General features: G+C 36.9%; 2 protein-coding genes across 2 annotated transcripts; one reads left to right on the top strand and one right to left on the bottom strand.

Moving 5' to 3' along the window:
* Positions 1–748: 748 nt before the first annotated feature.
* Positions 749–15270, bottom strand: LOC139711023 (lysophosphatidylserine lipase ABHD12-like). The gene is made up of 12 exons (XM_071622944.1): positions 15125–15270; positions 13212–13342; positions 10413–10518; positions 9082–9207; positions 8283–8359; positions 7045–7174; positions 6719–6756; positions 6267–6346; positions 4570–4652; positions 3824–3902; positions 2529–2653; positions 749–1521 (listed from the first exon to the last, which is right to left on the bottom strand). Exons 1-12 carry the CDS (start codon positions 15268–15270, stop codon positions 1506–1508), a joined length of 1137 nt encoding a protein of 378 aa, XP_071479045.1. The 3' UTR covers positions 749–1505.
* Positions 15271–15548: 278 nt separating this feature from the next.
* On the top strand, positions 15549–26440 carry LOC139711022 (DNA replication complex GINS protein PSF1-like). The gene is made up of 8 exons (XM_071622943.1): positions 15549–15679; positions 17281–17345; positions 18009–18104; positions 18572–18662; positions 19611–19691; positions 21756–21788; positions 25535–25609; positions 26335–26440. Exons 1-8 carry the CDS (start codon positions 15605–15607, stop codon positions 26401–26403), a joined length of 585 nt encoding a protein of 194 aa, XP_071479044.1. The 5' UTR covers positions 15549–15604; the 3' UTR covers positions 26404–26440.
* The last annotated feature ends 1172 nt before the right edge of the window (positions 26441–27612 follow it).

The following is a 27612-nucleotide window of genomic DNA, read 5'->3' as shown; positions in this document are numbered from 1 at the left end:
CATTATTGCCTTTGTATCTCGACAAGGTGAACAAATAAAGGTGTACAAACACTACAATAGCAATAAGGTGTAGATTGAAGTACATATACTGTAAATGCCTAGACTAAATCTAGAATGACGTTATGTACACACCTCTGCACCAGACAGCACTGATTAATTTGTTTCTTTGCTTGATTGCCATTATTGCCATTGTTAAAGATTGTCTTAATCTTTCCTAGAATGCCCTAATCTTATGACATTACCAGAAAGTACAAAGCAATCTATGTATTTGTTATGCCCTCAATTCAAGTACACATCATGTTATAAGCACAATCATTAAACATTTCTGCCAAGATTAGGAATACATGTACAATTTTGAGCCAGTCATTTATGGTAAATTGCACTAAGTCCTATGAACATAAATTCACTTCTGTGTTATTCATATAGACTGTTTTATTAGTTTTTGTTTGACTATTTCAATACACAAGGTCTTCTGTATGTTGTTAGAATTTCATGTGTTACATGCAAAGATTTTCAAAAGTAATCACCAAGTAAATACTTTTGGTATCTACTGCAAAGTATCATGCTACATCTTTTTTTCTTTTTTTTTTTTGAAAAGTGGGAAGGGACTTCTAGGTCTGAACAAGAAAATTGCTTTCAACTCATAAGCCAGCTAATGCCCTAACCCCCATTTCTCTCACTACTCGATTAGTATGTTTGTAAAAACATTGACCTTTACATGAAATTATAAGATACTATTGCACTATGTTTTAAGCTAACTAATTTCTAGAAAGATAAACACTCCTTTTCATAAAATTGAATAAGACTTAAAAAGCTGCTTCCCTGCATTCATTACAATTTGTGCAAAATATCAAACTACCGATTGTGCCACATGATGTATGCAGTCACTTTGCATAAATTCATCTCCGTGACTCCAAGCGATGTTTGCAACCAAAGCACAGTTATTGCACACACATGGTGGTTCCACTAGTAGAGGAGCAGTATATGGGTTTGCATCAAGAACTCGTGTACATACTGACTACTCTGTTGTATTTCAATGTTGTAGTAAGCATTAAATATGCTGCAAAATCTACAAAACATTGTTGGATGTGTATTACCTATTCCAGGTCAGGTGAAGATATGTTTGCCTTCATCTACATATCATTTAAATGCCTTTGTTTTTGCCAGCTACTTCTATGAAGCAAAATGACTGATAAGAGTTCTTTCATACATAATCCATACACACACACATATCATATGTCTTGCCTGCACAAGGTCAAAAATAGAATGCAGAATTACTGCATCAAATAGTGATCTTAAAAGCACATCATACACCATTGCAAATATACATTTTAATGCAAAATAATATCATATCATTCACTTCCACTAACATCTTAAAGTCACTGAGTCTTACACAGCAGCAGCAAGCACCAGAGAACACTATTACCTGTTTGCATGCCAAGGTATTACACACACATTAAAAGGGTATGAAGTCAGTCATGTGGGTGTCATCAAATGAAGAACTCCTACTTGATGAAATCCCTGAAAGAAATGCAGAGGAGGGTTAACAAATTCAAATCAAAACATCTGTGTGAATAAGCTAACCATGCTACATGAAAGACCAAGAACACTTCAAGAATCAAATGTGGTGTTGACAAATTACACACTCGAAGCCAATAAACAGCTCTTAGAAAGGCTACAAATTCATCTTCCACCATTTGGAATTTGCTTGCAATGCATCGAAAGGGTCTGCCAAGAAACTTGTTTGGCTGATGCAATCTGCCAGGATGATTAATTGTTTTTTTAGTATCTTTAGATCAAAGGTCTAAAATAATTTTGATCATAGTACAAAGGCTTTTATTTCTGAAGTGCCCTTCCAATTCAGTGGAAGGTTGGTGGAATGTTACATGATGATTGATTGTGCCCTAGCAATTGTATTTCTAACAAGCTGCATACCAATAACTCTAGCATGGATGATTGGTGGCTACTGCTGTGGCCCAATTTATTGATTATCAGTAATCACTTTTTAAAAATTAGACAGCAACCATAATGTGGTATGCTCAGAGACTGTAGTACTTCAGTGAACCTCGTAGGTTATTTTTTTACATTTTCGTTGTTACCTAACTGAAAGTGTGTTATTACAGCATTATTTCACACATGCCTTAGGTATCTGTATAGATTTTAGAGCAAAAATCTACAGTTCTGCCAGCATAAAGAACCACCTTTTCACTTTAAAGTAATATCTATGTTAGATGTAAACTTGCTTGCAATTAGAAATGGTACTGTTGATACAAACAACTCCTTTTAAACATGAATCACATATTGTTAAAAAAAAAGAAATGAAGTTTTATTTGATTCTCATTATTCCTTTCATATTTTATGACACATGCTCAATTTCCAATTATGTTTAAATTTACATCTGTAAATGTCACCAAATATGTAGCAATATTGCAACTGGTGTAATCAGGGGGTGTCAGAAACAGCACTTCACATCCTAGGTTCTGTGAATGTGTCATCAGAATTTATCAATATGTGGTGGATTTTCTCACCTTAGAATGGGCGGCAGCTTTGGGGAGAAGGCAATGTTCTTGTGGCCAAAGCCTTCTGCTCCAAACGACACAAATTTGACTGGTCCTGCAGTGGGTGGCCTTGTGTCCATGGCCACTTCATACAGCTTTAATGAAAAGAGGATAAAAAAGGGAAAAGCACTTATGAATCACTTTCAAACAAATCTGGAGTACAGCAGGCACTAGTTAAACAAAAAAACAAAACAAAAAAAAAATCACTGATATAACAATCTATCCTTGTATCCAAATAGCATTTTGTGAAGTACAATTAAAGATTTAATTGTTTTGATGTGCAATTCCTGACAAATATTTAAATGGTGCAAAGGAGTTTGTTATATTAAGAGTCCATGGATTATCATTCAACAGCTTCAGAATTATGAACCCATTTCCTTGAACTTTAAAAACTTCCTTTAACTTCACCATGCTACATGAATAGATACACATCCATCATAAAAAAAAAATAGCATTGTTTGGAATTCTTTTCTGAATTTGCATCATCTTGGTTATTTCATAAATAAAATCAACAATTGAAAACATTTGTCAACCCTTCACAACTTTAAGATACAAAAAAGATTGAGTACTTTTTAAAATGATAACTCTAAAATCATAATCATTGAATTTGTCCAAACTGAAACAAAAGGGTCTCGATCGCAAACCTTGCCCTATTAAATGACATAAAAAAACTTGCAATCAGTGAAGAAATTCTGACTCAGCACATAAAATGTGGACATGGGGATAAATAATGAGCGAGGGATTACAGACTACAATAGACATTGCTATGGAACAAGCTTGTTCCACCTCTCAGCTGGATGAATCAAAAAAGCATTATTCGCCACATAACAAAAATGATTGCATCTTGAGAAATATAATACATTACACTATCTTTTAGTCAACTTATCTTACACCGTAACCACTGTTGGTCTGTATGGTAAACAATAAATATACCACTGGACATTTCTTGCTCTTGGAAGTGAAGAACTTGCCTCTTTTCCTCATCAGAATAATCAACTACTGTAAAAGTGGATATTTTCGCGTGACTAATTTTTTGCGCTGGGTGAGCTGAGAAGAGTTTCGCGTGTTTTTAATTCCGCGGAATCAAGACATCGACTACTGGAACATATGGCAAGCACAAATATTCGTGTGCTTTTATTTTCACGCTAGTTTCGGGTTGCGCTAAATGCACGAAAATTTCAACACCGTGAAAATTTTCACTTTTACAGTAACAGAAGAATACCTACATATTCATATTTGAGTGAAGAATTCTTTTGGTTAAGTACCTTTTTGCCGAGGTCAAAGGGCACGATCCAATCATCCTCAGCATGCAGGAAGAGAATGGGGCATGTCACATGAGGAATGCTGTCACAAAGAGAGAGATAAAGATGACATTTACACAAAATATGAATATAAATGCACTTCTCTTTGATGTACTGCTCAAACTACTTAATCACTGCCTATTCTATTTCAAAAAGAATATGATATTTGAGGATAGTTATATAACATAATTGGTCATAAAGTAGGCCATGGTACATGACGATGATGTAATAACTCATACATGCACCATGGTTTTAGATATTGACCAATGTGCATCACACACCTGTTACATCATTGTTTTGGGGTCACATATATCATCTGCTTTTGGCATCTATTTCATTTCCATTTCAAATCCACCAGCAAGATACATCAATGTGGCGTGTCTATAATGACAGAATATAAATACAATACATGCACATATATATATATTTTTTGATGGCTAAATAAAGTATGTGGTAGTAAGATACATTCATGAAGTGCTCAAATTGCAACATTGCATGTCTGTAATAATTTCTTGTGGGGCAAGGCTCCCCATGTCAAAAACACTTCAAAATTGCAACTCTAAATGACTGCAGCGAACTGTGCGACACCTGATAAGCTGTGAGCATTCCAATCATTGCCATGGAACTCAAATCACTACAACTAATAATAATGGTTAACCTTTTCATGAATTGGGTCCCACTCTGTAATAGTATAACACAAAGATGATTACCTCTTGTCACTTTGAAAATATGGTGCAGTGACATTGAAGGCCATATCAAAGTAGAGCCTGCTGTAAGGTAGGACATTCCATGGCTGTGAAGAAAGAAAGTGATAAAAACAATGACATCATGTATACACAATGTGCCAAATAACTGACCTTTCCAGTTTTTAAAACAATTTCAAATGCTTACAATACATGTCTTTAAGTTACGTGTACAAATCTTCACAGTTAAGTCAGTTTGTTGAAACCACTAAGCTCAACTTGAGAAAATTAAATAACATCATATACATTTCTCTATTAGGCTGCGTTCACATAGAAGTATTCGGTATTCGCTATTCGCTATTCGCTATTCGCTATTCGCTATTCGGGCACCGAATACACCATCACCCGCACCGTCAACTCACCATCCCATGCAGTGAGGATTTCTTCCTCCTACATCCCAGCAAATCTTATTAACAATTTCTAAACTGCATCAGAATGTCAGTCTACATGCTTATTTTTGCTACAGGGCAAATCCAGACCAAAATTGTCATTATTTCATAAACGAGAGACGGTATATGCTGCAAGAAAATCAAACAAGTTCGATTCCCACTTTGCTATACTTTTCTCAGCTATTCGTACTTTCGAATAGTGCCCTTTTATGTGAACTGGTGTGAGGAAATCCTTTCGTTCGATTCAAGCTATTCCCGTGCCCTCGAAAAACGAGCCCGAATACCCGAATAGTATACTTCTATGTGAACGCAGCCTTACAGATCTGACGAAGTGTCAACATAGTCAAGCTCAGGAATATAACTGTCATTTGATTACTGGACATGTCTTGAATATCTGTCATTCAATGGAACTTCTACAAAGCCTTTCAGAGTAAGCTTAAGTAACAAACATTTGTGAAGAAACTGCATGCCTTCTATGAATCAGACATAGCTTTAACCACATAGTCCAAGCTGGGCTAACCCAAACTTGAATTGAAATACAGTTGAACCTCTCGTATCCGGACAAGTCCGGACCGGGGCTCATCCGGATATGGGATTTGGCCGGATACGGGAGACTCAATGCTTTATACATGTACATATACATACACAAGTACTGATGTAGCCCATTGTAGTACCACATGTAGTAATGTGTATACTGCAACCTTTTCATTGTTACATTTGGGGATGTTTGGGGATGTTAAAATGTCTGAAGGTAACCAATTTGGAAGGAAATTTGATGTAATGTATGTTAATCATGTTGGAAGTAATATGTAATTCATGTGTGTTTGTGTAGGAGTTCTCAAGGAGTTGGGAATCCCCCTTTCCTCCCGTAATTGTAAAAAAAAAAATCACGGCGAGATTGCGTCCGTATAATAGAGAGATCTGGATAAAGGGAGGCCGGATAAGAGAGGTTCAACTGTACTGTAAAAGTGGAAATTCTCGCGGTGTTGAAATTTTGCGCATTCTGCGCAACCAGAAGCTAGCGCGAAAATAAGAGCACGCAAATAATTTTGCATGCCATATGCCCCAGTAGTTGATTGCCTGATTCTGCGGAATTAAAAACATGCGAAACAATTCTTACCCGGCCAAGCGCGAAAAATTAGTCGCGCAAAAATATCCACTTTTACAGTAGGTGTTAGGCAATACACTGTAACCAGAGGGATGAAACAATCTCATTTATTTCCTAAGCTGGGGGTATGGAAGGGAGAGGGTGGTGGGGAGATGACAGATTCTTACCAATCCAAATGGATGTCTCATCGTTTCATCCAGGAGGTTGTTGAAGGGTGCCTCCAGGATTAACCCAGTAGGACATTCCTCTGAGTTCACAGAGAGAGAAGGGGGAGAAAAAGAAAGGGGGGGGGGGTTGAGTTCGAGAGCATTACTCTTGTGAAATGTTGATTTGATAATTCATTCACAGACACTTTCTACTTAATACCATGTTCCAACAAACTATTTTCATAAAATATGCATGCCTTTGAGTGACTGCTAATCAGTAATAGAACATGACAAAATTACTCTTCTTTGATAATCAGTAATAGAACATGACAAAATTACTCTTCTTTGATATGAAGTTTAATGTGCACTTGTCATTTTATTTTCTTTTTGTTTGTTTGATTGTTTGTCAGAAGCTAAAATTTTGAAGAATCAAATATTCAAGCAGATAAATGACTTCAACTAGGGATATTTACCTTCTCTGCAAATCTTGGAAGTAAATACAGTTGAAATTCTGAAAAAAAAAAGATGAAATGAATAGCATTGTTAACAGACACATACTAAAAGAAAACACACACACACACACAAATAAGCAAACAATACATTATACTTTTATTACGTGATCACTCTTAAAGATAAATCAAAACGTAACTCTTCAATCAACTTGAAATTCTAAACCTTTGATTATTGAGCATCAACTACAAATATCTGGGAACATGAAAGTCAGCAGGAAGCATTTTAAAATATCTGTTGACTTTTCAAAGTGTTCAATCTCAATGATGTTGGATATGACAACACTCACCCAGTACCCAGGGAATGTCCCCATATGAAAAAAGGGGAGTCCCCTGTTTTAGCTCTCAGCCATCGGTAAACAGTAAGAACATCATCATGAATACCCTCAGGTGTGGTGTAGCTGGATGAATCTCCATACCCTAAAGTTGAGTGACATATTGAGGATACAAAACAAAACAGATTAATGTCACAACAATGCTGAATTTCATGCTGTTGAAGTGCATTTTAATGCACTGCTCAATTAATGTGTATATTTCAGAAGCATTGAAGAAATCGAGTGACTTGTTAATGGTTGTCAAGAAAGTAAACTAAATTTTCTTTGTTAATTGTTACTAATTGTGGTAAACATAACATTTAATTCAACTTAACATTTAATTTAACAACATTTAATTTAACATAACATTTAATTTAATTCTATGGCTACAAAAGATGATGGCATCAATAATAGTAATCCAGTGATAGCAATAATCATACCACTAATACTTTTACTGGTTATAATGAAAAAAAAACCACCAAAACAAAACATCAGTAATCAGTTCACTATTTAAGATTGTAACAAAATTTGATGAGAACATTATCATGGTGACCACCCCCCCCCCCCCACTTACATTTTACAGAAAACTAACCTTGCATCGATATTGATTACAATGCTAGATTACCAACTAATTCTTTTGCGTAACTTGTTGAAAGTGGACCAAGGGATAATCTTAGCCCTTTTCTTGATTTGATAATATTAAAATCATTACATTTTTGGAGGGGCACCTCACGTGGGTGTGGACGAGTTAGGGTCTGAAGTTCATTGTCATTAGATGAGACTGACTCTTCACATCTCCAAGCTGCCCATGAATGATGATTTGAGTTCATGACATGGCTGCTGAGTTTATTTACATGAAATGTGATCAAAAGGTTACATATGATAGGCATGTGAAATCATGATCATGATAATAAAATCATAAGTTAGATTTACAGATTGACTCATGAAATGTGATCGTATGATCAGGGTGAAATAACACATTATTGCTAGTTAGTGAACATAAAAAGCTTGAGATATTTTCTATACTTTATTGCAAACTCCTTCCTGAAAATATTTGAGGTGTTTTACTTTCCTTTTGATTACTAGGTAAACTCACTGAAGATACAATTCATGCTGAAACTTCATTATAACAACAAGAATGAAGGGCTTAAACCTAAGTGGCACAATAACTGAAGTTTTCAGTGTTTGTTGATAAAACACTATCCCTTACTCACCCCTGTAATCAACTGCTACGACATGATAGCCCAAGTTTGACAACACTTTGTACACTTCCACTCTGTGAGGATTGGCTCTGTGATTCACAAACAGAAGGTAGTGAGAAAAACAAAAAGGTAAGATATTTCTTTTTTTTTAAGGAAACTAAATCACAATTTATTGCATGAATCATCCCTGCAGGTATGATATGGAATAAATTTAAGCACACAAACAATATTTGAGGTACCCACACCATTATTCCTTGAAAGCTCTGTGGAATGCATCCTCCTTTAGAGGCAAAAGTGGGTATAACAAATTGGTGAAATTATATTCAATGATTGTGAAAGTTAAAGGTTAGTCTTTTGCAGCTCCTTCACATGCATTTGTGACATGTGCACTGATGTCAAAGACAGTAGTGAAAGTCATAGAATTTTTCAAAAACACACAATACTTGATACTGTAATCCCTCTTGCAGCTCCAAGAAGATATACAAACAAACAATAACAACAAAAAGCCCCACAAGTTATTTTAAGTCATATGAAAAAAAAAATCAATTTGTCATAATTTATCTAATTGGTAATAGTTTCAATCTAAAACTCAGTAAGTATTGTGTGGCTTGGTTGTCCGGGAGTGATACAACATCAGCTGGTTTTGATGATGGACACATACTTTCTATCAGCGCACTTCACTGTTCATTCAAAACTGAACAAAGAGTGCTGTGGTACAATCAACCCTAATATCACTTGTCTTTTAACCAACCACTGACTCCACTTAATCCCTCACACATGCTGGAGACTTGGCTACAGTAGGTGCTGGTACCTCGATCCCGAGTTGCCATGGCAATACATGACCACAGGTCTCTCGTCCCCAAGTGCAGCATCAAAGAATTCTGCTGGTATCTCGCTAGCCCCATCTTCCGGTGCAACACCACGTGGTAATACCTGCCTGCAGCATTCAAGGTTTGTGTGATAGATAGTGTTATATAGAAAGAGAGAGAAGGGATATCGGGGGTAAAACATAATCTCTCGGAAGCTTTCGATTTAAGGATGGTAGGCAAAGAGGACGGTAGGCAGCCTACATTTATTAATCAATCTGTGCATGTGCGAAATTGAATATCTCATTGCCTATTGATTGTCAGGACAGTTCTTGATGGAAATAGTGCTTGGTCTGCAAACCGGATGGAACAGCTAGTTGACATATCTTTAGGTACAGCACAGCATGTGACAGCTTATACAGTACACTGGACACAACAAACCTCTTCAGGATACAAGCATCCCTGTCCTCAGATATTGAAAATGCCAACAAATCAGGACAGAGCCAGAAGGGGATGGCAGGCTATTTTGTCAATTATTCACAGAAACTACCATGGGAAAGGGTGTCTCAGTGCTGTTTCTTCTCTTCTTTCTTATTCATTTGATGAAGAGCAACTCAGAGAAACAAACTCTATGAAGATTTGAGCACTCAAAGCTTAGTAGTTCAATGCAATTAGGGTGAGATTTAAGTTATCATATTTGTGTGTTCTAATAAGCTCTTGAAACCATTAATGTCCAAGCATTGACATTAAGAAGGGCAATTAATTACCTCCGCCAAGGGGGGTGGTTATGTTTTCGTTACTGTCGGTTTGTTTGTTAGTTAGTTCATTAGTTAGTTCGTTAGTTTGTCCGTGTGCAAAATAACTCAAAAAGTAGTTAACGGATTGGGATGAAACTTGCAGGAAAGGTTAAGAATGACACAAGTAACAAACAATTAACTTTTGGTAGTGATCCAAGAATTTTTGGGGAATTACGAAGGATTTTTTATATTTTGGCAGGTAGGGTAAATGAACTTGGAAGTTCAGGCTGCGCGTATTTGAGGTTTGCATGCGCGCACTAAAGTGCGTGCTCTAGTTTCTGCTAGGGTGAGGTGTGCCGTGCAGCTAAGGGTTTATGACATAACAAAGGCTTCTATATTGGGAAATCGGGCAATTTTTTCAGCATGTATGTACCTATTGGTGGATATCACCGATCTCTATGGAAGAGCTCAAAGAGCTTTGAACTTCCCCAGTGGTGGAGAGGAGAAAAATCTCTTTACAAGATCATTGGTGGAAAGTAGCTGCTTGGCAGAGGTCTGCGCTCTCTGAGTGCTTTTCTAGTTTAGTTCTGTAGACTTACCATACACCAAGTGTGACACCATCTGTTGAGGGTAAGTAAATATTCCTAGCTCCTGCCAAGCCATAAGTCTGTGGCTCATGGTAATTTCGGAAGATTGGACATCGAACTGTAAGATAACACCACAATGTAACAGAACTATCAATACTCTAAGTATGATGCTAAACGCATCATATTGTTCTTGAAACGGAAAAGAAAAATATGAGAAATTTTAATATGTTTAAAACTGGAGCAAAGTCTTCATCAGGACTGGAATTTACAAATCCTGCTGTGTCTAGACCATATATTTGAGTTAAAGGGGTCATACCACACAGACTTTCATCATATCTAATCTTACTGGTTGATTGTACTGCAACCCTCTATAATTAAATCAAGTTTAAAATATATATATATATAACAAAATGCTAAATATTAATGGTGGCCTGGGGCCACCAGAAATAGATGTTGGGACAACACTTTTAAAGAAATAATATGTTTTGGTGGCCTGATTTGGCCCTAAGAATTTGTGAGTGTGTACATTGTGCTTATATATTGTTCTCATCCATAGAAGGGGAGAAAAGGGGAGAATATTGCTCAGTGCTTGATAACTGCACACACTTCAGCTGGTTGTAACTGAACTGTATTAGTTTTCAAAGCAAAACTTGGTCTATTTTACAATCAAATTCGGCTGTATTATTTTTCCTCACGGCCAAACTTCACGTCAAACTTTTACCTAGTCTATAACATAAGTGTGAATATACCCCTAGATGTTCAATTAATTCATTAATATACAATGTCACGGAAAATTACATTTATGTCTCAATTCAACATTGAATATAGTGTGTTAGACTAAATTAACGAAGTGACAGTATGTGGTATTTGAAGCCCTTTTTCATACAGGGTATTGGTTAGTTTTAAGAGAGTTATCATAGTTGATAATTATTGTAATGCTTAATCAAATCATTTCACTTTTTAAATGTTTCTCTCTTACTCATTACTCACATTATGTTTGATGCACTTTACAATTCATGCCAATTTTCACATAATCATCACATTTTATTGTATTATTTTGATGTTCTATAAAATCATTATATTCTCATGTTTTCCTGTATTTTTCTACTATCACATTTCATTGTTGGGTCATCAAAGATAAAGGTGAGTGTTGAGCCTTGTATAAAAATTACTACAAGTCACATTAAATACAAATTGGACATTTGACCTTGGACCCTGTACCTCCATCACACTCTGACTCAAATCTTACAGTTAATCTTCCTGTCACACTTTATCCATGTACTGAACTTATGAAGTTATGTTGAATACAGTTTTGTGAAAAAGAAATCATTATTTGCAACACCATATTGACCTATGACACAAGCTCAAGCTAAAGTTTACGTTAACCATGATGTAAAATTGCAGCATTTGATAGTCTCAGGAGCTGCCAACATTGCTACTTTTGTTACTGCAGTATTTGTACAAAAAGTGAGGAGTAAGATGCAAGTAAATGACAGAATTAGGATACCGGGTCAAGAATTAGGTTCCCTGATCTGTTTAGTCATTAAACAGATCAACAGAAAAAAGAACAACAAAAATTATGACGACAGGTGCATAGAAAGACATCAAGATCTGATAGGATGTAAACACCATGACAGGACAGATAGTGACAAGTATAAAGTGTAAATATGCACAGCATCCAAGGGCATTATTGAAATTTACTCTGCAATACTTGCAAACATGTATACCATGTATCCTACAAAGAGACTATCTGCAACATCATTCCCGATGTAATGAAGATTTATAACTTAACCCAAATTTACTAGTGCAGAAACAATGATAAAAAGTTCTTGTAAATTTCAAAGATCAGTTGTAACTCACAATAACCAGTATTTCTTTCCTCTTTTTAAAAAAAAAATCTAAGTAGGTGTATAACATCTAAAAGCAAAAAACAAAAAAAACAAAAAAACAAAAAAAAAACCCTTCAACACCTAAACCACCCTTGGCTTCCCTCTTGAAAATCACTGAACCATCTGCTTCTGTTGTTGTTGTTGTTGTGTGTGTGTTTGTGCTTGTGTGTACACTTGAGTGAAAAAAAAAATGTCATTGCATATCTGTAATTATGAAAGCCATAATCATATTTTGGTTTAATGAATTTCATCATGGCATGTCAATGATATGCTAAAAATTTGTTTTATTTGTATGATTATGATGATGATGATGATGACTATTATTGTTATTGTTGAGTTGCTGCTGTTGTTATTATTATTATTATTACCATTTTGCAAGAGGCATGTCTGTATGCCATCAAGGAGCATCAATGAGTGGAATGCATAAATTTGGTAGAATTGTTTTACGTAATATCATTGCTTGTTTGACTTCAAATCACTGAACAAATTCAAATAAAGAACACATACACAAAAGAGGGTTAATAATTAAACTTAGGGTTTAGGATCCTGCCAAGCCTTGATCCATGAGATAATCCTTCTCAATTCAAAACAAGCATTAATTCATTTGCACTTATGTTTTAACAGACCATATTTGGATATAAATAGATACACTCAAATCAATGGTAAATCAGAAGTAATATGCCAAAGAAATACACACAACGTAATCTAATCTGCCACTTGAACAGCATGACTGATGATTTACAGTATATTCAAATGGCTAAAACTTTCTACACTGTATTTACATTTTTCTGATATCCCTAAAATCAGTAATGACCCATTGGTTTAATCTTTCCCTTATTCATACAAATGAAAAATTCTCCCTAGGAAAAATCATCCTTCACATTCGTATGACACAATAGGGGATGTTGAATTTTGGACTCACCATAGCTAAGAAAGATGAGCTGGGAAGCAATGTCTGGTATGCACAGGATAAGGATGGGCACAATGAAATAAAACAGGAAAGAATTCAGGATGCAAATTTTCCAAGTCCATGACCAAATGACAGCCCTCTTCCTGAAAGGCAGAAAGTTGCAACAAAAAGACAAAACATAACTTTAAAATTGCATTTATACAAATAATGCTAGGTATGCATTATTCTCTGACAAATTGTTTTAAGTACACTAATTTGTGTGATATATACCATAACTCTTTCAGTCCCGCAACCAATGTATAAATAGAATGTCAATAGAATTGCAAGATGGCAATGGTGAGGGGTTAATGTCAGATATCCCAAGCTCTAAGCATCGTAATACTGTTGTTTTTGATTTGCTTTTTAAGGGACTATGTAATGGAAATGCATGTTCATTTGTGTTGACTCATGATAACCTCACCATCACTTATGTTGTGAAACAAATATCTACATATATTCCATTTTATGATAATATTTCTACTACTTTTCTTCAGATTACTTGAATATGCCCACAAAAACCCTTCCAAACCAATATTCTGTGCATAATCACTTCCAATGTAGACAATGGAATGCACCTTCCACTCATCTGAGCAGAACTTGCATGTTTCTGTGTTCTACTGTGACTAACAAAAGACATTGCAGGGGAACATACAAGTTATGCTCAGTCTTGGGAATTAAAGGTGCATTCCAATGTCTTTTGCTAATCATACCAGTACTATAGCAATGATTGACAGATGAAGTCACAAGAAGAATATTGGTGTAGTATTTTTTTTTTGTGGGCATAAGCTATCTGAAGAAAAATATTAGAAAAATTATTATGAATATGGAACATATCTAGATATTTTTTTTTGCCACATAAATTATGTCGAGGGTATCATGAATCAACACAAGTCAATATATGCATTCCACACAACACCTGTGGGTCCTTTACTGAAAAGGACATGTTGAATTCATATCATCATGCATTGGATAGGCTGAGGTACATAATTTTATATGCAAGATAAAACAATGTCAGCTGGGATCAGCTGAGATGATTTTTTTTTTTAAAGAGTTTGGCACATTCTTTTGAAATTGTCTGTTTACTTTGTTTCTGCTACATGGATAGTAAGTAATACCAGTAGTCAGCAATATTGCTATGCTTGAATTTCCTCTTACCTGATCAAGCACATACATATGAAGTGAAATATCACTTGAGCAGATACAGTAAATTACTCAGTAAATGAAATGATTGAGCAATATTACTCAGTTCAATTCCTCAGAGCTTCCTCATGAGCATCTACCACGGTGGTAGTCCTGTAGTGGAGAACTGAAGATCACTCAAATATTCTGTAGGACTCTGAACTGAAGCAATTTCATACAGGCAGAAAGGAATCCAGGTCCTTTTTCCTGCAGGTGATATGCATCATGCCAGTGACATTGACATTCTCAATGACAGCACGCTAGCTGACTCACACACTATAAAACAGGCTATACGATTTCCTACAGTATTTAGCCACTGCTTGCATGATGTCAAACAAACACTACTCTAGCCTGAAACCCTCATCCTTGAATCTGCATAATTTAGGGATTAACATTCCTGGGTGTGATTTGTAGATATGTGGGAGTATTAAAAAAAAGAAATCAATCCATGCACAAAATGAGACAGCCGGCATCTGCATCCCTTCCCTACCCTGTCCTACTTCCTAAAATCCTACCTTTAATGCAATGTTATGTTACATTTCATTTAGTTGCCTCACAAAAGAAAAAATACAACCAATTAAATCAAAACTATCTTTCTCACTACCGTTTTAGGAACGCTTCTTGATTTTTCATTTGGTTCCACTGATAGAATCTAATAAATCTACTGATACCGGTAGCACTCATATTTGGAGGTGAGCACTACTCACCGCTTCCTCACGTGCTCGCCGCTCGCCCTCTTGGCCGAATCCTGCCCGTGCCCGGTCGGCGTCGACTCCACTCCGTTGTAGACCTCTTTTGGTGAATGCTCCTCTTTGCTGTTCTTGGAACTCGTTTTACCACGATGTCGGTTCATTTTGAACTATCATCAGACCTTGATTCTGAACTACGCTACAAAGACACAATTTTTCAAAGTAGTGATCTTTCCTACAAGCAAATACTAGGATTAGTAAAACTGGGAGTGATATTTGGATTGTCGGTCGAAGCACGCAGCGATCGAGCGCGAGAGTGAAGTGTTTACAATACGTACATGTACGTCCTTATGAATATTCACACACGCACGGTCGACAAACTTTGTTAGCGCGAAATGCGAAAGAGCAGCTCAGCGTAGTAACTGCTACGCCTGAACTCGAACTTTCCCACTGATATTGCAATTGATTGCCTGTATTTTTAAGAGTAAATTTTAAACCATGTATGGAGACAAAGCAATCGAGCTTATACATGAGTTACACAGAGCGGTAAATGGTGCGTTATCTCCGTTCAACGTAAGTATAATCGAAGTGTAACGATCACCATAGTCCCATTAACTTTATTTGATGTTACTCTACTTGGCGTGTTGTTTTAACGCACACGCCTTAAGTGATTGTGAAAACTGGAGGGTGTGGAAGAAGCAAATAAAATCACCAAGCTACAGTTAGATAACTCAAAAAGAACGGTAATGCTGTCTTCATTCAGCATATTACAAATTTGAATGACAGACTTCAGCTCAATTATAAAGCCCTTAAGAAGCTGATCATCTTCTCTCCTCTTCCTTTCCTGTCTTTTGTTCTTCGTAGACTTGTATATTTGTTACCGTCTTAATATTCTCTCCTCTCGATCGGTACTGTCTCGCGTCTTATGTGTGTGGGTAATGTGTGTACGAGTGTGTTGTCCTCGTCATATTTTCCAGGTACACGTGGTTCAGTGAACAGTATCCGGGCATTAGCATTGATATTCTATTCTTATTTTTTTTCCCCGACCTGCGTATCTCAATTTCTACATGTATATCTTTACAAATGACTTAAATAATCTATATCAAATATGATAGCTATATAAAAAAACCCTCAAATAATATATTATTTATTCATTATTCGTCTAGCGATCCACGTCCCACAAGCTTTGCTTTTTAGTGGATCACTATTTTCCATAATCGAATCTATTTTCCACACGCCCACGAAGTATACATTTGTATATGTATTGTTCCTCCTAATTATTGTATATATATATAAATATATGTTGTTATATAATTTATCTCGATACTACATGAATCTTTTCAAATGTTTGAACAATATTATTTCATGGCATGTATACTTTGAATTATGTTTTGATTCTCGTTGATTGGAAATAAAACTATGATTGAATTGAATTGAATTGAATTGAATTGAATTGAATTGAACTGAACTGAATTGAATTGAATTGAATCATTATTCATAGCCTCTAACTATACACGGCCCAGTCGCTGTAACTTGTAAGTTGCACAGCGTACTAGCAGTGTCTGGTCGGGCTACATAGCCTCTAGATTCTATTTATGTTAATTTCATCATGTTTATGAATGTGGATTTAAATTATAGACCTAACGTTAGAAATATTAGAATCTAACTGTAGAGCCTTCTACAATGTTAAACTTATTTAAGTCTATCAGTACGATATCATTTAGAAAATGATATGGAGAAATAATTTTTTCCACCCACTAGTGTAGATTCGACGTCCTTCGAATTCGAAGGGAGTGTCATGTGGTGGGATGACTTCAGAGACTACAACAGGCCCATAACTAGGATTTTTACGGGAGGGTTCAGAATTAGAATTTTATGTTTTGTAGCTCTAATAGAAAAAAGAAAAAGTGGGCCTAATTTTATATCCACTTACGGATTTTTTTTTTCTAATCAGCTGACAAGCAAAAAAAGAGGGGGGGGGGGGGTGGGGGACCTCCTGTGAACCCCTGCTAGTTAAAGGCCTGCTAGTATAATCTAAACTTTACTAGGGGGTCTAGCAGACTCTAGATCTCAACAATAGTTCTACGGAGGCTCTACCTCGTTTGACTTACTGAGTACTAATACTTAACACTACATGTTACTTAATTGCAATGTATTACACTCTGCCTTCACAGGAGGATGGAGTGAGGCAAGTTCTTGAAGAAATGAAGGCCCTTTATGATCAAAACCAGAGTGATGTGTAAGTACAACAAAGTCGACTAGATAGATATACTGTAAAATTGGACATTTATTGAGCAAGTAACTTTTCATGCTCGGCTAGGTAAGATGAATTTTGCGTGCTTTTAATTTCATGGAATCAAGGCATTTATTAGTGGAACTGCCACATATAACATGCAAGAATGTTTGCATGCTTTTGTTTTCATGCTAGTTTCTGGTCGTGCAAAATGTTCAAAAATTTTCTCTCAGCGAAAATTTCCACTTTCACAGTTTATCATTCCAGATCAAGATACACTTTTGTTTCATAGTACAATCTACCAAATAGGCCTATATCATGTACGGTACTGAGTATTATTACACTGGTCAGTCATGCTGTATCTTTTTGAGCCATTGCTAGTTTTCTTCTTTTTTTTTCTTTGTTTTTGAATGAACACTACTTGTATTTGTTCAGTTAAGCATAGAGGTGTTCATATAGAACTTTACAATGCTTTTAGGATTTTCTTTGTAGTTTCTTTGAAATGAAGTTACATCTCTCTGCTGAAATTTAGAAAAAATAACTTATCTAATATCTTCTCTGTTCAGTGATATTGTACTGTTCAAGTAATGAAACCATGAATTGCTGACATCGTTTTCTGTTATTTGTCCCATCTTTATCCACAAAATGATTTTCTCTTCTACATGACAGGGAAGCAACAGTTCAAGGGGAGAAAGATCTCCTACCAGCCGTTCAGTTTCGTCACACATGTCTGGAGAGAGATAAAAGATGTCTGCTGGCTTATTTGTACGTATGCTATTGCAATGCACTCATCATTGGCAAGTTTAGGCTGGTTGATGATACCGCTTATTATGATGAAATCAGGACATTTTAAGTTGTTTTATTACTGCAAAGAGTCAATGTCAAACATTTTAAAATGGAAAGATCAATTTGATTTTTGTCAAGATGGTCAGTATAGATCTGTACATATTCTAATTGTGGGTAATGAATATATGGAAGCTGCTTGAAATTTATCATAGTCTTCATAGAATCCATCCAACAACAACCCAAATACACTATAGTCAGGACCAGAACAATAACTGTAAATGGATGAATGTATTATGTGGATCTCTGCATCAAACTACGTGTACTTATTACTTTGTCTCAATATGAACAGTATTGATGGTAAGTAATGCATCATTTTTAATGTGTTCCGACTATCTCTTTCTGTGTTACTTTATCTCCCCCCCCCCCCCCCCCCCCATGCTGTGCAGACACAACAGGTTACGCATGATCCGTGACATGAGATGGGAGTTTGGAAGTGTCTTGCCAGCTGATGTCAAGTACAATTTATCCGAGCAAGAGGTATGTGTCTGGTCATCCTTCTGAAATCATAATGTCAATGCACAGCATATCTTGCAGGGTGAACCAGGAAACTTTAAAGCATAGTTTGCAGAGGATGTTGCCCTAATTGATCATGAATGCTTCACTTTATATGAGCAGTGATGACATATAATGTATAGTTGATGTAGACCTTGCTCAACTTAAAGTCTTTTGTAAGTTGACACTCTTTAGAAGTCCCAGTGTTCTTTTTCTTTTTTTTTGTTTTGTTCAGAAGGCATAAAAACTGACACATAAATTAATTTCATGTTTGCATTTGAGTAGTATGTCCCATAATGTGTGAGAAGCATGTAGAGTTTGATGGTTTATCAAGATATAAGTCATAGATTAGTTATTGAACAACAACAAAAAAAAAAGGTCGAGCAGGTACTCTGGAAACTTTTTGAAAGAAATTTCTAACATTTTTTAATGAAAGATGGACTATATTTATTCCATTTTGGTGCCTCAAATGTGAATTAAGAGAGCAACTTATACAAAACGAATAAAAAATAAAAGTAGATAGATTTTGCTGATTTATCAGTTACCAGAATGGATATGGGTTGGGAAGGCAGTTTATCATGAGCTGTAACCATTTTCTTTTTCTTTGAGGAAAATGTTACTGCAGTCACATATGGTAATAGCTAATATATCAGTATTACAGCAGTGTTTGTAGCCCTCTTTTCATTTGTGTTTGCACATCTTTGACATGGTTGATGTGGGAAGAATTTTCAGCACTCTTGGGTGAATCTGCAATGCCCTTCCCAAATTTTAAGACAAATTTTACAGGGCTACTAAACAAAGGGTGCCTTTAGGTAGGCCCTGTCAAATATTGTTTAATGCCCTCGACACATCCTGATAAGCCTTCCATTTTTGTATCAGTGCATTGAAAGTGACATCTCATCATCCTTCTCTCACATTCCCTTGTGCTTACAGGTGCAGTGGTTTACCAGGTACAATAAGTCCCTAGCCTCGTACATGCGGACGCTGGGAGAAAACGGACTAGATTTAACGCAGGTGGGTTTCAATACAGGCCACTTTACCTATTTTGTCAGATGAGTATCCCTGCAAAAGGTTCGCTTTTAGTCTCAAGGTCTCCTCAACCCCCCCCCCCCCCCAAAAAAAAAGATAGTATCTATATAACAGAACAAAAAAAGAAAAACAAACAAACAACAATCTAAACCAAGGCTGTGGACCGTGGTTTGTTCCACATGTGGATCACTCATAGCCATATCTCTCAAAAATAAACTTTCACATGACTGCTGCATGATTAAGGAAAATAATGGTTCTAGAGACTTTCTACTATATTTTAGTGGGCATTTAAAGACATTGGGCACTTTGCAAATAGGGGTTTAAATCTGCTTTGCATAGCTCAGGTTTTAGTGGATTATGAATAAAATGGTAATCCCTTTGTTTTGATATCTTGTCTACATAAAGTGAATGTCTCTTTCTTGCTGTTCCATCTTGGCAACTAAAAGCTTAATTAGTCAAATCTTGTCACTCCCCGAATTAAAGCTATTAATTAATTTAAAAAAAAAGATTTGTCAATCAGCTGAGATTGTATACTTAAGAATGGATTCCCCTATCCAGTACCCAAGACATGGAATCTTTAGTTTTGGGGGTTGTTTGTGGAAAACCCTCCTTTGCAGGCCAGTGCTTGTAATTGTCCCCGCCGAACGAGTTCAAGCAGGGGACTATGAAACGGGCTCCGTACGTGTGTGTGTCCGTGTGTCCGTCCGTGTGTCCGTCCGTCCGTCCGTCGTAGCCGTGCTAACGAGAGTATGCTTGTGTGGCTAGGAGAACAATAGTGCACAATAGATGGCCTTTATTCCGTCAGGCTTGTGTGGCTAAAATTTTTGCTTTTGTGTCTATTTTAACAAAAGGGAGAACAAAGGGGTAGACACACAAGTATATCACCGTGAGGTCGTGCGTCCGTGTGTCCGTCCGTGTGTGCGTCCGTGTGTGATCAAAATGTTCAAAATGCTACTCCTTCGCCATTTCTAACCCGATTTTGATTCTGTTTGCTTTATATGATAGCACTACATGGGAGCTTTGAAACTTCTATACAGAATTTCAGTTGTGACCTTTGACCTTGACCTTTGACCTATATTGTACATTTTGCTTCAAAATGCTACTCCTTCGCCATTTCTAACCCGATTTTGATTCCGTTTGCTTTATATGATGGCACTAGGTGAGGGCTTCAAAACTTCTACACAGAATTTTGACCTTTGACTTCTTTGACCTTTGACCTTGATTTTTGACCTATATTGTACATTGCCTACAAAATGCTACTCCTTCGCCATTTCTAACCCGATTTTGATTCCGTTTGCTTAATGTGATGGCACTAGGTGAGGGCTTCAAAACTCCTACACAGAATTTTGACCTTTGACTTCTTTGACCTTTGACCTTGATTTTTGACCTATATTGTACATTTTGCTACAAAATGCTACTCCTTCGCCATTTGTAACCCGATTTCAATTCCGTTTGCTTTAAGTGATGGCACTAGGTGAGGGCTTCAAAACTTCTATACAGAATTTTGACCTTGATTTTTGACCTGTATTGTACATTTTGCTACCAAATGCTACTCCTTCGCCATTTCTAACCCGATTTCGATTCCGTTTGCTTTATGTGATGGCACTAGGTTAGGGCTTCAAAACTTCTACACAGAGTTTTGACCTTTGACTTCTTTGACCTTTGACCTTAATTTTTTTACCTATATTGTACATTGGCTACAAAATGCTACTCCTTCGCCATTTCTAACCTGATTTCGATTCCGTTTGCTTTATGTGATGGCACTAGGTGAGGGCTTCAAAACTTCTACATAGAATTTTGACCTTTGACTTCTTTGACCTTTGACCTTCATCTTTTTACCTATATTGTACATTTTGCTACTAAATGCTACTTCCGGCGGGGACATATATTACGCACCGCGTAATTTCTACTTTTCCTTGTTTGGTATTGGATTCATCTTTATTTGTACTGTATGACAAATCAAGTAAATATGCTTAGATAATTCAGAATTATATGTTGTGCAGACTCACTCTTGATTTATCTATGTATTTCGTTTGTTTTACTTGTCAGGACCGAAGCCCTCCAAAGAGCTTATATGTTGAGGTAAGATTTGACTTTTCCCCCCTTTTTCAATGATAAAGTTCGGATTATGAATCATTGAGATTATCTCTTGTAAACCCTTCATATGAAAATTTCTACTACTATAATACTCGAAGTTGTTGTTGTTGTCGCGGCCTTATGTATTTCCTGTTTTATTTCGGCGTTGCTGGTTTGTCTATCTCCTCCCGAGCCGTCGGCTCCGGGCAGCTGCGACCGGTGCCGTCGGCCGCAGGAGAGTATCCTACATCGAATGGCGCGGGTTTCGTCCCCTCTCCGCCTCCGTGTCGACGTCGAGGACGAAAAAGAAAAATTAATTAGCAACATGCATAATGCATTTTTGTGCGTGACGAAAGAGCCGAGCGTTTCAATATTCACGGAACCTGCGCTGGCCTCCTGCTTTCTCGATCTTCCATCTTTTAGCTTGCAGAGACACTGGGGGATACTAAAGATGATGGTGCAGCGAAATCTCTGACATCTTCCGGCGGACGCGCACGCACACACACAATGTACCTCGCAGAACTCTACACACTCTACACTGTGTGTATAGTTCTGTGATGTACTTAAGTACCTTTGCCTCCGCCTGTTACGTGTACTGAATGTATTGACGATGGTTACACGAATCTGTGTGTGCGTACTAGCGTGATATGGACTACAAGGGCATTTACGTACAGTTCGCCATTATTGGCGTCCCCAAATGAAAACAACGAACGTTGTTATGTAATTGTATTTTGCATAACTGCAGAATACTATATGCAGCTCAGGTACGTCATTTAGTTTGCTCGCCGTTTGCTCTCAAGTCCGATGTCATTGTACGCAGACTGTTTAGGACGTGGCTAAATATATTTGCCGATCGTACCCTTCCATATCAGATTACACGCGCAGCTGTGTCCATTCGTTAACTGCAGAGCTGCTGTAATCATACATATTCATAAGATGAGCGGACGTAGAGGAAAACCTCGCTTTGCCGACCGCCTATTTTTAAAATTATAAGTGGAAATAGAATATGTGGTTCTATGGTCTATCAAACCAAGTTTTGGTGACAAAAAAAAGAGGGAGCAAACGAAGACGAATGCAGTGATGTATATGTTCTTCTTTCTTCCATAACATGGGAAAAATATTAAAGAAAAAAAATACGAGGTCGTGAGACCCTACTCCCACGGGTGCCTATTAAACCTGATGACTATGATCTCCCCCTCCCCAAATAATAACAATGATAATAATAATAATAATAATGATAATAATAATGATAATAATAATAATAATAATAAGGATAATGATAATAATAATATAATAATAACTATAATAGGAGCAATAATTGTAGGCCTAATATTGATTATGATAATGTACAGTCTGAAGCAGATGTAGTTCTATATGATATATCATGCCAAGTTTTGGTGATTAAAAACAAAAAGGAGAGAGCAAAATTATGAAGACGAAAATATCTTATTTTTCTCTCATAACGTGGGGAAAAGAAACATGAAAAAAACTAGATATATCGCTACGGCTACTGATATGCCTCCGCCATAATGCATGGTTCTCCTAATAGGTCTATAGTACAATGTCTTGACAATGTGTGATGACAGTTTCACACAATTGGCAAAATATTAAAATGACAGGTTTGACACAAATGTGCTGAATGTTCACTTTCCTAGAACTAGGTTCAATTGGATGAATGATTAAAATGTCAGAGTGCAGGTATTTGGGGAACTGATGATTTTTACTTGACTTTTGACCCTTTTATAAGTCTATGCATTGAGTAATTTTGAAGGTATTGAGAAAAAGTATAATTTCAGTATCAAATGGGAAAATAGCATTATCTAAACCTGGCCTTTGACCTTTGACCTCACAGTTCCAAAGAGAATCACTGTTAGGTTGAACATGCATAAATATGTAAGTTTCATGATGATACCTTGAGTTACTTTCAAGATATGGAGGAAAAAGTGCAATTTAGCACTTCCACTTGACCTTTTACCTTTTGACCTTTTGGCAAGAAACTTCCCCCAAAATATATATTGGGTAATACATGCCATACATCAAGTTTAAAAAAAAACAACCTTCAGGCATATTGCATTTTAAGGAAAGTAGTGATATTTTGAGGAGTTGACTTTGACCTTTGACCCCCTGACCTTTGACCCATGACCCCCAACTTCCCTAGATAATCACTGCCCATCGGTACAAGCATATATACTTCCATGAAGATACCTTGAACCATTTGTAAGATATGGAGAAAAACATGAAATTTCAATTTTTTTTTTTTCACAAAATAACCTGTGACCTTTGACCTTTGACCCTGTGACCCTAAAATCCACACAAAGTATTATCCCCTAAGGATATACCCTCATACCAAGTTTGATGTAAAACCACCACATGGTTCTTGAGATATCGACAAAAACAAAACGGGACGGACGGACGTACGGACGGACGGACGGACGGACGGACGGACAACCCGAAAACATAATGCCTCCGGCCACTTCGTTGCGGAGGCATAAAAACACAAAACAAACCGAGGCCTTGAAACCAGCCGTGGATTCCCGCGGGTGCCTGCGTGGATGCAAGAGCAGGGGGTAATCAAAGTCATAGTGTTAATATCTTCCCGTTTTGACGGGAACAACCTGTGGGCAGAACTTTCGGGGAATCTCATTTGCGTTTTTGGTAATTTTTCCCTGAATGTTTTTGTTTTTTGCCCTGCGGAGGTGGAAATGTGTGTGTGCGTGGGGGGGGGGGGGGAGGGGTGAGGGGCAACAAGACAACTGTTGGACTTCAACGTGTGCAAATAACCCCTCGAAACTCAAGTTCTATAATAAAAGCAAGTAGTGGCGGGAATGATCCCTACCAATGGACCGGATCGCCGGGAATATACTACAAAAATGTATTATAAAATTTCTGGGAAGGGTGGTCATTTAGAAGACAGCACAATTAACGAAAGAATGAGAAGACTTTTCTTTTTATTTCTTCAATAAAAATGTGCAAAATCGTATTATGAGAAAAAAAAAATAAAACCCCTCAGACCCGTGGATTTCCACGGGTGCTGCTAGTTACCAAATAATGTCACTTTATAACACTAAGAAGACAGGACATTTGCCCATATATGATCATACTGTCTTCTTTTGAAATTCACTTGTCCACAATTTCAGTACATACTGTATAAGCTGTTATTTTCGCGAAGGTTTGATTTTCATGAATTTTGCGAATCACAGTTGGACTGCGAATTCAACAACACGCGAAAATGTCATCATACGCTAAGAGAATAGTGCGCTTATGAAGGCCTCTGTGTCAATTTGCCAATACAACATCTCGCTAAAATGTCTGTGACCACATTCGCAAAAATAACAGCATATACAGTATCAGCAAGCATGCTGGTGTCTTAAGCCATTGGAGACATTCTGTACATCAGTCATACAGAGATAATAGTCTTTGGAAAGGTTTAAGTCACGCTTAGTGATAATGCCTTTGAACAGAATCAAATGAATTATACTAAATACAGCATATGTATTGCACTGTTTCGATAGTTGTGAATTTCACAAGTTGACTGATATTCACAGGCATAATAACACACAAAAACATTGTCTCTTGTGACATAATTACAGTGTGTAATGATGTGGTTGTCAAGCAGGAATTTCACCTACCTGCACAAGAGAATAAAAAGTGTCATTGTAGAAAACAGAGACATAATAAACTGTTAACTGCTACTGTCTGTGTAAACCTGTGTTTGCTTCCGACTACATGTACAGTATGTGCTTTATACGCAGGTGCGGTGCCTTCTGGACTATGGGGAGTTTGAAACTGAAGATGGCAGCAGTGTTGTGTTGAAGAAAAACAGCCAGGTATCAACATGTTTGTCTGTTTGTGACAACTATTATGGCCTTATTGCTCCATCTTCTTTTTGAAAATCTGTGATAAGGAATTATTGCAATTTCTATAGGAAATGATATTGGACAGTGGAATGAAGGAAAGATGATTTATTTCCAAGTCAAGGTGGAGAATTTTAATTGTAACAAGTAAGTAAGAAAATAAGTGAAATTACTGTGTTGTTACTTCGTTCACCTTCTGGTATGAAGTGATTATTTCTTGTACATGTAGTTTCACCAGGTGTACAAGGGATGTCATGTATCGTCAGCAACCCAGATATGACTTGTCGATCGACTTGCAGTTTTCATATTGCTCTTACTGAACATTGGTTTTTGAGTTAGCTACACTTGTGATAAAGTGAATTAAATTGTGATGTTGATCACAAAAATTTATGAGAGTGAGTATTTGCTCTTCAGTCAGTATGCTGCAGTATACTGCTTCACACGGTCTGTAGTACATGTTTGGTAATGAAAATAAGTGGCTGTTGAATATTGCATATATGCTGTACTTTTAAAAAGCAAATGGAAAGCAAATTGCCAGGTTTGGTACATAGTGAATTGTCAATATCTATACAGTATGTTCCACACTTTGTGACAAGTGCAGTCTTTACCGGCTTATTTCCACACCACTGTGCATTCTCTATGTCGTTGGTCACACTTCTCTCTCATCTTCGTTCTCTCTTTTATGTTGACACACTCAGCACTTCCTCCTGCGATCTCTCTGTGAGCCTCTGATCAGGCAGGGAGTCCTGGAACACATCATGTCATGATCATCCCACTGACAACTGCTGATTGAGAAATATTCAGGTCATTCGAACACTCTGACAGCGGTTGCCTGTGTCAGCTTTCTGCTCCAGCCAGAACATGAGCCAGACAGGGAGGACTGTGGAATACTGTGTGCCTTAACTGTTGAAACTTGGATTTTTCCCTTCAACTGTGAGAACTGCCCACAGTACAGTTTGCCTTGATATGTGCATGAATTGAAGCGCGCCTGGTTGGTGAAAAAAAAAAAAATCATCCCAATAGGAAAGATGTTAATTCAAGGATATATGTGACCATCCATTACAAAACCAACAAAAAGTCACACGACATAGTTTTATGCAAGGACTCAAATAGATGAAATGGTGCAACCTAGTCAATCGTTGTTTTTTTAATATTTTCTGACAGAGCAATTTTTTTTTTAAACATAATTCTACTCAAATGGGAAATTGTATTTGGGTTTGTTTTTTTTTCTTCAGTTTTTCTAGAACATATTTTTGTTGAATAGTGTGATTAGTTACTTCTGAGAGCCCCCTTTTCATTTCTCAAAAACCCTTTACACACCCTTCACTTTAAACTCTCAACAACTTTTGAAAGGATGATGCTACTGCTTTGAAAGTTGGGCATTAGTCATGAATAGAATGTGCTGATAGAGGTGTGCAACATTTACATACTGTATTGTGACATATTGCAGTTTTCAGTTGATGCCCTGGATGAGGGTCCCAACAAACTTAGTTCACTGGACATGCATTGATGGCTAACTGTGATCCCCCTTCCCCCCCCCCCCCCCCCCTGACCTTTAGAGAGATAATTTTTATACCGTATATGCCTTATGTTTTGCAGTGTTTTTGTGAAGCAAATTTCTCAATTCATCATTCTGAAATTAACAATGAATGAAAACATTGCCTCTAGTAAAATCACTCAGTTTTTCTTTTAAAGGGAGAGTATGTACTTGGTCCTCATTCGCTTTGGTTCTTGGACACAAATTCAACCCCTTGCAAAACTGTATTCCGAGTCCTGATCCAAAAAACATTATGCTCACAAAATATATGGCATGTATAGTAATTAGTGTTCTTTTGGGCCAACTGAGATTATTGCTACTAACACACAAAACAATATGCTTCTGTGTATGTCTCGCAGAATCTGAGCACAACCCATGTAATTATACCTAGAGTACAAATTAACACCCTGTGAGATCGATATAGGTATTTGTGATGATT

This window comes from Diadema antillarum, unplaced genomic scaffold (genome assembly GCF_040938485.1).
Source record: "Diadema antillarum isolate AM-2024a unplaced genomic scaffold, OU_Dant_1.0 seq00001603_RagTag, whole genome shotgun sequence".
NCBI lineage: Eukaryota > Metazoa > Echinodermata > Echinoidea > Diadematoida > Diadematidae > Diadema > Diadema antillarum.
This window is presented reverse-complemented; position numbering and strand designations above follow the sequence as displayed.

Bases quoted from the DNA above. Each gene is read 5' to 3' on its own strand.
- LOC139711023 (XM_071622944.1), bottom strand. From the start codon at position 15,270: ATGAACCGACATCGTGGTAAAACGAGTTCCAAGAACAGCAAAGAGGAG. The intron at 7,175-8,282 runs GTGAGTAAGGGA...ACTCAACTTTAG, and splicing joins CGTAGCAGTTGATTACAGGG to GGTATGGAGATTCATCCAGC. The intron at 3,903-4,569 runs GTAATCATCTTT...TCTTTGTGACAG, and splicing joins TATTTTCAAAGTGACAAGAG to CATTCCTCATGTGACATGCC.
- LOC139711022 (XM_071622943.1), top strand. From the start codon at position 15,605: ATGTATGGAGACAAAGCAATCGAGCTTATACATGAGTTACACAGAGCG. The intron at 18,663-19,610 runs GTATGTGTCTGG...TTGTGCTTACAG, and splicing joins ACAATTTATCCGAGCAAGAG to GTGCAGTGGTTTACCAGGTA. The intron at 19,692-21,755 runs GTGGGTTTCAAT...TTTACTTGTCAG, and splicing joins ACGGACTAGATTTAACGCAG to GACCGAAGCCCTCCAAAGAG.